The sequence below is a fragment of the Elephas maximus genome, chromosome 1, assembly GCF_024166365.1.
Source record: "Elephas maximus indicus isolate mEleMax1 chromosome 1, mEleMax1 primary haplotype, whole genome shotgun sequence".
NCBI classification, from domain to species: Eukaryota; Metazoa; Chordata; class Mammalia; order Proboscidea; family Elephantidae; genus Elephas; species Elephas maximus.
Genome location: NC_064819.1, coordinates 231,486,288 through 231,499,660, shown reverse-complemented (window position 1 = coordinate 231,499,660; position 13,373 = coordinate 231,486,288). Strand labels below are relative to the sequence as shown.

The 13,373-nt window shown below is 41.8% G+C and overlaps 1 protein-coding gene across 1 annotated transcript in view; it reads right to left on the bottom strand.

The window, feature by feature from the left end:
- Positions 1-7,059, bottom strand: part of FNDC1 (fibronectin type III domain containing 1) — an 85,948-nt gene extending 78,889 nt beyond the window's left edge. The window contains exons 1-3 of the mRNA XM_049904806.1: positions 6,897-7,059; positions 4,313-4,399; positions 3,824-3,892 (exon numbers count right to left, since the gene is read on the bottom strand). Of these exons, the coding sequence (XP_049760763.1) occupies positions 3,824-3,892; positions 4,313-4,399; positions 6,897-7,044 (304 nt within the window). The 5' untranslated portion in view covers positions 7,045-7,059. The remainder of the gene's footprint in view (positions 1-3,823; positions 3,893-4,312; positions 4,400-6,896) is intronic.
- Between the last annotated feature and the right edge of the window lie 6,314 nt (positions 7,060-13,373).

The following is a 13,373-nucleotide window of genomic DNA, read 5'->3' as shown; positions in this document are numbered from 1 at the left end:
GTGTAGTTGTGACTATACAACACAAAGAGTGAACCCTAAACTATGGACTTTAGTTAATAATAATGCATCAGTCTCAGCCCATCAAATATAAAAAATGTACCACATAAATGCAAGGTGTTAATGATGGAGAAACTGTGCAAGGAGGAGAGGGGATATATGGGAAGTCTCTGTATTTCCAGCACAATTTTTCTGTAAACCTGAAACTGCTATAGAAAAAAAAAAAAAAAGACTATTAGAAAAAGATGATAGTCTGACTCATATTAAATTCATAAAAAATTTGAATGAAGTTTAAGCACAAGTGAGGCACGCAGGAGCCTGTGGTCTTGTCTCCAGGGTTACTCGGTGAAGCCCCTAAAGCAGCAGTGTTGTTCATGGATTCACCGATTGGGTCGCTGTGCTGGCACTTTTTGCCAAAGTGACATTGACATACATCAGTTTAACACACAGTCTCCATTGGCTCCTTTGGCAGAACTCCCTCCAATGCAAATACAGAAGGGACACAGTGCACAGACGGGGCCCCTGGGAGAGGCATTTACTCCTTTATCATTGGACGTGAGTCCTTATTCAGTGCACCTTATGTGTGTTCAGACACATACCCAACACACAGAAACTACGACTCAGTGTTTTTTCTTCCCCTGGTGGCACAGTGGTTAAGAGCTCGGCTGTTAACCAAAAAGTTGGCAGTTTGAATCCACCAGCCGCTCCTTGGAAATCCTATGGGGCAGTTCTACTCTGTCCTGTAGGGTTGCTATGAGTCAGAATCAACTTGATGGCAACAGGTTTGGTTTTGCTGGGTTTGAAATATGATTTTTTAATTTGCTGACATAAAACATCCAAAATAGGGTGAAGAAACAGGTATATAACCATTTTTCAGTAATACAAGTGGTTCCCAATTGCTCATGAAGCTTGGGATCACTCATGAAAAGAAGTGGCATTAGTTCACTTAGTGTCACAGGTTCATGAAACTTCTAAGCTGAAAGAAACCTTAGAAAACTTCTTGTCGGGTACCATCATTTTACAGCTGAGGCATCTAACAGGCAGAGAAGAGAGGAGCTTGCTCATTCCTGAGCTGAGCATCAGGGTCTCAGTCCCAAGCCCGAGCCAGGCATTCAGGTGTGAACAGTGTATATGATTATGGTTGGGTGGATCAATTGTTATTAAAAATATGTATGATCATATACAGAGCTAAAATTAACCAGAATCCAACACTTATTTTCCAGATGGGGGACTTAGAGAAAGTAGAGTAACTGGCCTAGCCGAGTCCCTGGGCTGTTTGGCAGCAGAGTTGGATTGAGTCCATCTGTCCTGACTCCTCCCAGCATCTGCCTATGTCTGTCCACTACCATATAACCCCAAATACAGTCCCAGAAAAGACCTAAACAACTGGGAAAAGGAAGTCTTCAGAGAAGCTAAATAACAGTGTTCAAACACGTGAATGAGGGTATGTCTTCCCTGGAAGAGAACATGGCGCTATGGACTTACATCCCAACAGGAGGGACTGTACATTAAATATAAAAAAAAACTTTCTAAGACTTATGAAATGGGCTATTCACAGAGGAAGCCAAAACATCTGCCCAGAAGTCGCATTTTTGCTTAGTCCCATCAATTTCTGATTCCTAATGTTTCATATTTGGATGAGCGACCCATCTGAGAATTTCTAACGCTTCACCCACCTCCAGGGCTACCTCGTATGCCCTCCCCTTCCTCTCGTGGCTTTACCCCAATGTAGGGCTTCAGTCTGCTGCCACCATTTATCTTATCAGCGCCTCCCAGGCTCCCAAACTCCCAGTTCCCTCACCCTGCTTATTCTGTATCACAGTGCCTTGTTTATTTTCCAAATAATTTATGATACCATGCATTAATTTTTGTTTATTCATCTATTGCCTTTCTTTCCCACTAGAACACAAACATCATTAAGAAGAGCCCTTGTCTTTTTTTTTTTTTTTTCTTGTCTATCTTGTTCACCTAGAACTGTGCCTGGAAGATCACAGACTTCTTGAATGAATTAAGAGCTAAAGTCCTATTTTTAGGTAAAGACGATGTGTTTCAGAGGTCTAAGCCAGCAAAAGGGGGCTTTCTGGAATTTAAACTAAGTCACTGTTTCTAGAGGAATAAATGAATGGGTTTTCCCCCAGTACAAATAAAACACTAGAAGAACATTCTTCTTGGCAAAGATGTTGTCGAAGCACTAAGCCCCTTTGGACCTTACTCCAGGTGCCAGTGCCAATGTCTCCATTTTGAGGACAGATTTCTTCTTTTGAATGAAGACACGTGGAATTCAGAATCCTTCTTTTGTTTGGCAGGATTATCATATACTTAACCATCTCTCAGAATAATATCATAGTCTACTCTCCAAGCCTTATAAAAAAAGATATAGATGCATGTGGATCACATATTGATAATTTTTCATAAATTATTCATAATTTCTTCCGGAATTCTAGAACCAACTCTATTCATTCTGGATATCCTTTTTTTTGTTTGTTTTGTTTTCTGTTTTTTTTAAGTTCTACATTGTACCATATGCTGCAAACATTTTCAGCTAGCAATTTCTTCTGGTATCTTTTTTTAACATAATGTATGACAAATGTAATATCATGTAGTATAGCAAGAACTCTGTCCAACCAGGGCCCACAAAGGCTTCTGCAGAGAGAAGTTATATTAGTACAAATATTTACAATGTATAAAACCAAAAGCAAGTTGGAGCATAATTGTCTCCAATCTCTGATTCCCAGGATTTCTGTGACATATGGTTAGTCATAAAGGTGAGAAACATACTCCTTAGTGTTTCTATTTAAGAACTCGTAAGAAATTAATTACTTAAGACACCCAACCCAAAAGCTCGTGACTCCTAAATCCATGTCTAATCTTTTACTTCTCTTTTCCAACTTTCGATCCCAATCACCTACATTTCCATTATAATGCTCCACAATCATCTTACAGCGTGCATATTTGAACAAAAACATCTCATCTTTTCTCACAAACCACTTTCCTTTTCTGTTTTGTTCTTCCACCTCCTTTTCATATAAAAAGGACTTTGAAAACCCATCAAATCTGATCTGAGAACAGATTATAGTAATTGGCTTCACCATACTCACCTTCCTCTCAACAATAACTCCAGACTTATTTATTTAAAAACACTGTACACAAAAATAAAACATAGCTCTTTGAAATATTACCCAGCCACACTCTAAAATAACTGTATTCATTTTGCATTACCTTTTCAACACGAATTAAACAGATTCAAGAAACACACAAGAAAATGTCAACACTCCCCTCAATAAGTAAAATAATATGACCAAATGACATCAAAATGATAAAACATACATACAAATATGAGGCGGAGATGGAAGGCAAGTTATCTAGTGTATCACAAAATACCCCAAGGATTTAAGAAAACAGAACAAGACTTGGTGTAACGTATTTGCCCATAAAAGCCACTGTTTGGTAGGTCACATTCACTGATGCCATTCACAAGTGAAAAAAAAAAAAAAAGGAGGTATTAAATATCCTAATCAGGCCAGTACTGCCATCTCAACCACCATATTTGCCTGTTACCAGGGCAACAGCATCCAAGATTACAAATAAAGAGATGCAGACAAGACATTCCCCAACACCAGACCATGAAAGAACAGTGAGAGATGAGCAACACTGGCTGCATTCTGGTACAGCAGGTGCAGGACAGCTGACAAGACTGTGTGGCACGTGTGTTAGTGTAGCGATGGGAACTCCATGAAGGTTTGTAAGAACACGTGTGGGAAAGAAGCACAGCCCTCTCAACAGACTGTGCTTCAGTGAAGACATGAACCAAATGAGCAAAGAGTACCTGTGACGGTTTCATTAAGTGGTGCTGGACCCTTAATGGGAAAACCATCAATCTTGATCCATTCACCTCCTAAATTAGGAAAATGCAACTCGATAGTTAGAAACAAGGGCTATTGGATTTTCCACATGTCAGCACATCCCTAATGTACATTTAAATGATCTTTTCAATAGTCATCAGAAGGGTCTGTCCAGGCCATATGAGTGACTGGGCACCTAAGCTGGACAATAGTTTGGTCTTTTGCACATTGCTTTGTCTAGTGAATACTTAAAATTTTCAGACAAAATGCTAATAACCTACATTAAAATTGCCTTAAAAGAAGGGGTCAGTCTCTCTAGTTTCTATCTTTTGACTTTTTAGACAAGTATAAAAACTTCTTGTTTGGGAATTCTTTAATAATTGACAATTGGTATTGAGCTGAAGAAGCAAGAAGGGATGTCTAGTCCAATCCAAGTAACAAAAGCATAGCCTCTAGTTCTAGATAAGACTTACCAGGTGGACTTTCAGCTCTGTAAACTGGACGGCTCACTCCACTGTGATTTTCTGCAGTAACCAGCACAAAGTACACTACCCCCGGCTCTGAAATATATGGTTCATATCAAGCTACCATTTCACATCGCCAAGAATGACATAGTTTGATTCACTAGCCATCTTCCTTATACCAGTTATAACAAAATGTAAAAACTTGAATTAATTGACAAACCTAACTATAGCTTTGGCTCTCTCTCTTTTCTCTCTTTCATCAAAAATCACTCATATTCCTCTTATTCACGAAAATACACCTGACCCAAAGAAAACAAAATTTATTAGGTACAAAGTACATGGTATGTGTAATAAATCTGGATTCATGAGCAGTCAACGTTAAAAGCTTTTTAATGTGAAATCAAAGTAAAGAATAGGAATGCACTGTCCACTAAATAGCAGTTTTAACAGACAGTGTCAGTAACTATAAATAATATTCCCCCATAGAAGTTCCAAATAGAAATCTCCAGAAAATAATAAGAAAATGTCAACATAACTATGGGCTTAGCACACAGGATGCAATACCTAATAAATTCAATACATAATGATTCATGAAATTTTCTCCTTTGCAAAATAACATGTCCCCCTTATTATGTCTACACATTTTCTTTGACCATGTCAAGAAAAAGTTGGCAAAATATTTCACGGAATCTTGGACATGCTAACTCAAAAAGATTGGACTTCACTTTTTGAATTGCATCTAGAGGTCGAGGTCAAATGGTAGCAATCTCTGGCTGAACTCCTGAAGTTGTCAGGATGCGAAAGGAAACCAAGATGCAATATTACAAAGCGAGCGCACCCTGCACTTGCAACTTCTAAAATCAAAACTCTATAGTGCTGGTTTTCCTCAAAATCAGTTAGCGTCTTGTGAAAGGTAAGTGGAGATGTCAATTCCTTGAAGAGAAGAAAGTCTATGGGCATTGGAGGGGATGGAGGGTTGGAGAGGTAAGAGTTAGTTCTGTCAAAGGCAGTCATGTCCATTACCTTCCTCAGAGTGAGAAGCATTCCTTCAACAGAATTTCCCTCCTTAAGCCAGAGGCCCAGGAACAGCGACCTAGCTGACACCATCTTGGATGCCTACTGCTCTCAAAGCTGGTCTAATTTCTGCCTGACGATGGCAGGGCTGGTGGCATTTAGGGTTTGGCATGATCTGCCAGACTAATTGGGAAATGCTCTGGGTTCAGATAAACTGCAGAATCATGCTCCGTCAGGCACTTTCTCTGTTCGCTCTGAGATTACTTGTATTTCAAAGAAATGTAATCCACATGTCTCTGATTCCTGTAGAGTTACCTGTTGCTGTCAAGTCGATTCTGACTCATAGTGACCCTATAGAACTGAGTAGAACTGCCCCATAGAGTTTCCAGGGAGCAACTGCTGGATATGAACTGCCATCCTTTTGGTTGGCAGCCACTGCTCTTAACCACTAAGCCAGCAGGGCTCCCATGTTGCTTGGGAGACACTCTGTTTTTCAGTGAGCTCTGCAGCTCTCTTCACACGTGTGTTTCTTCTCTGTAGCAATCATAACAGCCTAAGGTTCGAGCAAGCAAATATGACTTTCAGCCTGACAGAATCTCCAGTGAACCTCAGAGCTGGAAGGTGGGGGGCACAGTGATAAGAGCTTCCAAGATACGTACTTTTGCTTGAAACCATGAGGAAGGGAATCTGGCCTCCTTGATCTCCCTGTCTGCATTTCCTGCTGTCACCCAGAGAGTACCGGCCGTATCACAAACAGGGGGCAGAGAAGGAAGGGTGTGATAATCTGTGATCAGGGGAGCAGAGCTTAGGAGCCACAAGCTGGTTACGAACCACTGAAAGAAGGTGGCAAGATGCTAACTTGGCACGGGGTGGGGGTGGACATAGTGTTCATAGGTGCTGACTTCTGTTACCTCCTATGATCCATCTTAAGGCTGGACCACAAGAAGGTGGTAAAATAAATGGAGTTCGAGGCTGCTGGGATCAAAAAAGCAGAAGATAGAGGATCCAGAGGAAACAGCTCAACGCCTAGGTTTAAGACCACCTACATCTGCACTTACAAGATATTTAGGCAAAATTCAGAAGATTCTACACTTCCAGAAGTAAATGTAATGGGGGGCGGGGGGGTGGGAATTACACCTTTGAACCAGATATGGCTAAGGATGACATATCACACACACCTTTCAGGGACGTATTACTTGAGTACTCCCTAATGGTTTTATAAATTACAAATTCCAACATTAGGTTATAAGTTATCCAATAGTCAAGTTCCTATGAGATAAAAAGGATCAACACATTGCCAAAGCCCATTCAGAAACTAAAAATTGTTTCCAACATCAATTTGGAGAGAGAGAGAGCCGGGGATACTGAAGAATTAAAATGCATGACGGGAAAGCCCAGAGGCTAAGGTGAAGGACTTTAAACAACAGCACCCATGAGGAGCCTCTCTGGACTTGGCTGCCTGTTCCCCAACAACCACTAGGTGCTCTGAGGCAAGACCACAAACAGCTATCCCAAGAATGTAACTGAGAATGTTGGTTGACAGCTCATCCTGCTAGGAACAAGGTCACACGTCACTTACCCACATCCTCGATAAGGAAGGAGGATGTCTCCGCATTCACCTTGATGTAGCTAAGGCTTTTCAGTGACTTCCCATAGGCAATGTTGTAATGCTCCACGGGTCTACTGGCAGCATCTTTGGGTGGCTCCCACGTGACTTTCAGGCCCATTTTAGTGGACAGCAGCCTCACATTCCTTGGCTTCAGAGGGCGATCAACTAAGCAAACAGCGCAACTATCAACCGACGGCAATGGCACATTGGGAAAACGAATTTTTTCCAATATTGTCTGATACCATTAGCAAAAAAGTAAATATTTTCTAATCTGTTTGATCCTCAAGACTTTAAGTACAGTCATATTTGGACATCAGTACTCTATAACAGGAAAACAAACATACCAAACCCACAAGCTTTTATGTATTTTGGATAACTGTGGGTGGTAAATTTAAATCAAAAATGAAATTACACTCTAGGCATTCTCTCCCTTGATTATGTTGCCTCATTGTTGCAAGAATAGCAAACTAATAACCTGACATATTCTTTAGAGGCATTCATGTAGTGAATATATTTTGTATGGTACAGTTGGACAATATCTTTAAAATACCTCCGAGAAGAATAGCATAAAGCTATCACAGTTGAGAAGTAATATTCACTGTATTCAAAGTGAGCCAACCGAATTATTCACTTCCATGGGGAAAACAAATCAAGGTTATTAACAGTTTAAAAGGGAGGTAAACCCTGGTTTTATCCACATACACATAATTTAAATGTTTTGATATTTTGGGCCGAAAGAAGAAAAACAAGTGATTAAGAAGCACAATTACTTTTTTATCTTAAGTCTTGGGGTCCAAAAAAAAACCTCCTGATTTTCAAAAATAATCAAAATGAAGCGTGACATGTAGTAAACCAGATCTCTCAGCTCCCTATGTAACTGATGTTGTAAAGTAACATTACGTAAATATATGCTAAATATTCGTGCCACATTTCAATAAACTTTGGGCAAGCTTGAGTCTGAAAAGACTATTCAATGTACAAAGCACTCTCAGGAAAGGAAAAAAAGGTAACCTAAATAAAACAAAAATCTTTAAATTTAGTAACATTAACAGAAATGAACTTGTAAACTCATGGAAGAAAGAAGGGCAGGGACTGTGTTTCATGAAGGCACATACATGGTTAGTATGTGATTTTAAGACTGAATGAAAATCCTGAGCAGAGTACGTACAGATGGCTCTAGAATACATCAATAGTTCCTCCCCAAACCACCCCTCTGCTCTGGAGGAAAACGGGTTAGCAGAGAAGACAACTCCTGAGACCCTGCTTGGAGAAATTCCAGGGATGGAAAAAAGAGCGTGAATGTGATGGTTTTCAAAGCATTAGAGAAAGAGTGTCCATATCAGAACCAAAGCCACGATGGTAGAGTATGGTCTCAGCCAAAACCCACAAAGCACTCCCTCCTCAGCTTCACAGGTGAGGAGCCTGAACCCCAGGACAGGGGACGTCAGGGTAAGAAATGCCCTCTGGGGAAATCTGAGTTGCAAATGAGCTTACAGAAGCCCGCCTGTTTTGGGGTTGCTAAGGTGAAAATATGAAGATAGCAAACCTGTGACTTTCTGCGCCTTTAAAATGAGCAGTAATGGCTACTCTTCAATAATTTTCATATATCTTTCCTTTCCAGGGTTTTCTTTGCCGAAGGATTGGGGTTCATTTCCCTCAGTTTCCCTTATTACTCCCAAAGCCTCACTGCAAAAACCTCTCCTCCTTCTCTCCATCTGCCCAACTCCCTTCTTCTAGTTGCAGTCCCTAATTCTCTCAGCACAGAAATCATTCCCAGGAACCAAATATCTCACACTGAGGTGCACAGAAGCAAAGCAAGGTATCCGGAAATGTGGCGAAGGGAGGTTTGTGGTTGGGTGTTTCTCCGAGTGAAGAAAACTAATGAATATGAAAATAGCGCTTTACCTCACAGTTCAATTCCACATCTTTTTAAAGGATAGTTAGATCTTGAACAGGCATCCTGAAATGTGAAACATGGAAAATCCAAACACTGTCATTTGTCACACTCCTATTAAGCACCAGTGATTCAATCAGAACACAGCTACCTATGCCAGACAACGATTTCCTTTTATCACTGATCGCGGAAAAGAACAACAGCTTAAACACATGCTGTTCTTCCCCGATACGCCTCACATTTATCTTTGGACACAGCATAGAACAATTTCCAAGTTACAGCTGAATTCAGATTCAAATGGCCGCACCAGCCCAGCAGAAGGAGAGCCAACTCAAAACCATCAAGGACTCTGATAAGATGGACAAAGTAATTAAGGGCAAAGGGGCAAGACCTCCGAAGTCCCTGGGTTGCCCAAATCTAGTGAATATCTTTCACTCTGCCTGCTCAAATCAGACTTCCCAAGTGTGTCCACGTGTGAGTTTGTTTTTCTCCTCTAGCCACTGATCCAGTACCGTTACGCCGTGTGGCTCCACACCATCACTGCCTTGCCAAGACTTGGATGTTGAGAAAAAGGGAAGATGCTGTACATCTACTCGAAAACACATAGACACGGGAAAGCAAATGGACAGAAAAGGAGGTTTACTGAGGGTCCAGCATATGTCTCCTGCTGCACTAAGCCCTTAAATTCATGCCATTGCATGAGGTGCCCATAACACAAGCCATGGGAGAAATCATTTACCTCCCCCCATATTACAAATAGGACCCCTGGTGGCACAGTGATTAAGCACTCAGGGGCTAACTGAAAGGTTGGCCATTTGAACCCACCAGCCACTCCATGGGAGAAAGATGTGGCAGTCTGCTTCCATAAAGATTTCAGCCTTGGAAACCCTATGGGCCAGTTCTTCTCTGTCCTATAGGGTCTGTATGAGTCAAATTGACTCGGTGGCAATGGGTTTTGTTTTACATTATAGATAAGGAAACCATGGCCTGGAACAGAGTCAAAAGGCCACCTCAGTGCTGGAGTCAAATACTAACTCAGCTTTATCTGACTCTTCCCACAGCCCATGGACCCTCAGAATCTATTCCTGGTCATCAATGATCAATAAATCCATTGAAAGCTAGTTAGTTTAGGTAGTGACTACTGTCACAAAACCAACTATGAGGCTGCCACAGTTAGTGTTTGCTACCACCACCTCCCCCCACCACCCATTTTCTCTCTGGGGGCGCTCGGGCCCCACCTGCAGTCCCTTCACCCTGCGCTGGGTGCCTCCTCTCTGGAAGGTGTGGAATAAGTGAAGGATGTGCCGTCTCGTGGGGGTGTTTGCATTCTTGCCACAAAACTGTAAACCAAACGAATGACTGTCTGATAGTGACATTTAGGTCTGGGAGAGGTACCTGATGAAGGTCATTTTTGAGCATAAAGCCACTGGGGGTCCCTGAAATCATACCATAGAGGCAGCCTTGCAGTTCAACTTCTTGTAAAATCAGTCCTCAGTTTAAGTTTCTGCAAAAGCCTTAGGCCAATATAGCAGTATCTCCTTTGCCCACCTCCCCAGACACACACACACACACACAGATTGGCTCAGATAAAGAAAATACTACAGTGACTTGATTAGGACTTGATTTTCATCCCCTGCCACTGCCATCAACTTTGGTATTAATTGGTGTCATTTTTTATATTTCTTAGTGAACATCAACCATAACCAGCTCAAAAAGAATTAGATGAAAATAAGAACAGGAAGTCTAGAAAAAAGACACTCTTCTCTGTTTTTCTGTTCTTCCCATTGAGCCCCCCTTGCCTTTAGCTCTGAGTGAATGCACTAAGCCGACAGCTATCCACGGAACAATCATTCCAGGCAGGGGCAAGGCAAGGGTGCGTGAGCTTAGATTATGCCGCAGTAACATAGAAACATGACAGTTTGTTCTATCCCTGATCATCTTTTTGAGGGTCTTGATGACCTCATTCCTTAAATGTAAAATAAAGGCACAAGGGGTGTGATTGGGATTTCAGTGTCTTTGGGCTGCCCTCTAGGTTCTGCGTTGTGGGACCTGTGTTATGGTAGCTCAAAGATGAAATATGGCAAAGTGGTTCCTTATTTATTTGTAAGTGTTTTTAGAAGCTTAAAGGAGAGACTGTCCTCTCTGCTATTTAAAGTACATAATCTTTTGTGATAGTTTGTAATTTTTTCATCTAAAGAAGAAGGATACTAGGTACCTCTTTTAAGCTTTAAGCCACCAGTTGCCTTCGAGTGGATTCCAACAGAGTTGAACAGTGTTCCATAGGGTTTTCAATGGCTGGTTTTCCAGAAGTAAATCGCCGGGGCTTTCTTCCAAACCAAAAAAAACAAACCCATTGCCATCGAGTTGATTCCAACTCATAGCAACCCTATAGGACAGAGCAGAACTTCCCCATAGGGTTTCCAAGAAGAGACTGGTGGATCTGAACTTCTGACCTTTTGGTTAGCAGCCAAGCTCTTTAACCACTATGCCCTGGTGTGCCTCTAAATACCTCAAAAACTGTCTTGCTCGAGAGAAAAGGACAAATCCAAACTTAGCACAAAAAGAATTGTGTACCCTAACCAAGGTGACACAGAGAGGGGAGGTGACTTCCCAGGACTGAAGCATGCATGGCAGGTGAGGTTTGGACACGCAATTTTTTTCTTTCATTTCCACAGGATGCAAAATGAGGACAAAAGCTTGCACTGCAGACTAAGGGATTTTAGGTTAAATGAAAAGAATTTCCTGTCTGTGTCCTGCCCATCTCCACCCATGCAAGGCTGCCTTTGTGAACACAGACAGATGGTAAGATGCTCCAGACAGATGGAGGAAGCCAGTGAGCTTGTGCTATGACAAGGAATTTTATACCACGAGTCATTTTCATAGTTCATACCAGTAACCTCTGTCCAGATTCAAGAATATTTTGTCAGGTACCTGGTGACAAAAACGGTATTTTGGTGATCTTTTAGGCATCCAGCCAAAGCTATTCCTAGGCAATTGCCAGGCTGGACATTTCTGGGTCATAGCTCCCACAAGACCTCTATTGGTATGTCTGGGAATGAAAAAAAGGGCACAGTCAACTCCTATATTTCTTACTTTGATCTGACTCCAAACTCCAGGTTTTATCCAAGAAGGTCCCAGGAAGCCAATTCGCTTAAGGGTCAATGTATGTATGAGGGTCTGCTCAAGCAAGGATGCATACCAAGATTACAGTGGATCTGCAGTGCCTGCCCTTAGAGGGTCTTCAACTTCCCCAGGATGGCCTCAAGGATTCCTAGAGCTGATGAACCTCCTCGCAGAGCCTGAGTCCAGAGCAAAGTTCTCAGGGCCAGCCTGGCTTGACCAATGTCTCCAGAGCCCAAGCATCACAGTGGATGTACATGACACCTGAACTGCCTAGCCTCACCTGGCATCTCTCTTGGCACACAGGCCTGACCGCATACTAGGTGCTCACGTAAACGGCTGATTGATTGTGGGAAAAGATGTCAGGAGGACTTAGACTAATGAGGTCAACCCAGGGGTCTCAAACCCAAAAGCCTACAAGGACCAGGAAGATCAAGCAAATAGATGAAGACATACTATGGCAAAAAGAAGGGAGTACATTCCATTTAAAGCCACAGTTTCATTTCAGATACCTGTTGAAAAAAGGAATTCAAGCCCAATATCATCAGATATTCTGACTTTTTTTTCCTAAGAAATAGAAATCACGACTTTTGAGTTAAATCTTCTAATTTTTATATTGATTGATGATTCATTAAACTTTCAAAAAAACATCATGTGAGGAAAGGCACACACACCCAAACACACACATGTACATACATACACACACCCATACATACACAGTGCACACATGCACACACATGCATATATGTATGAGTGCACACACACATACATTGTACATACACACACATGTGCATGCACGCATACACACGTGTGCACGCATGCCACATTCAATCCATCAGCTGCTGTTGGTGGCCTCTCCTATGACTTTAGGAGAAACTCTTTAGTTGTTGATTGAGACAACCTCCTGAAGTCCTATTTCAATTCCGAGACCCCTATTGAGTCTTGGTCCATGAGGAAGATCTATGAATCAAAACTAAACTGAAAGTATGAAGAAGAACTAGAACCATCCCAGTCCTTCAAGGCTTTAGGTACAAAGCTGTCCAAGGAATCATATCAATCTCCAGACCTTCCTTTTTCCCCTGAGAATCAAAGTCTCTGAAGAAGCTGGCCTGGCCCCCAAAGACGGAAGGAGGACCCATCCCAAGGCTTCTTTGGGGTGGCGGGTGTGGGATGGTACACAGGCTTCCACTAGTAACGGTACAGAGGACTTCCACTTGTCTATCTGTGGCCTAACCATTCCAGACCAATATTCCTGACTGCACATTCACTAGCCCCATGTGAGTTTCAAACTGAACTTGTTCAAGATTAAACTCAATGCCTTACTGCTCAATATCTTGGTTCAGACATCATGACCACCCATTCAAGCGTCCAAATTAGGTGTTCAGAGTCATCACTAAGTGGACAGGCATATTCACAAAGGACAAAAATAAATA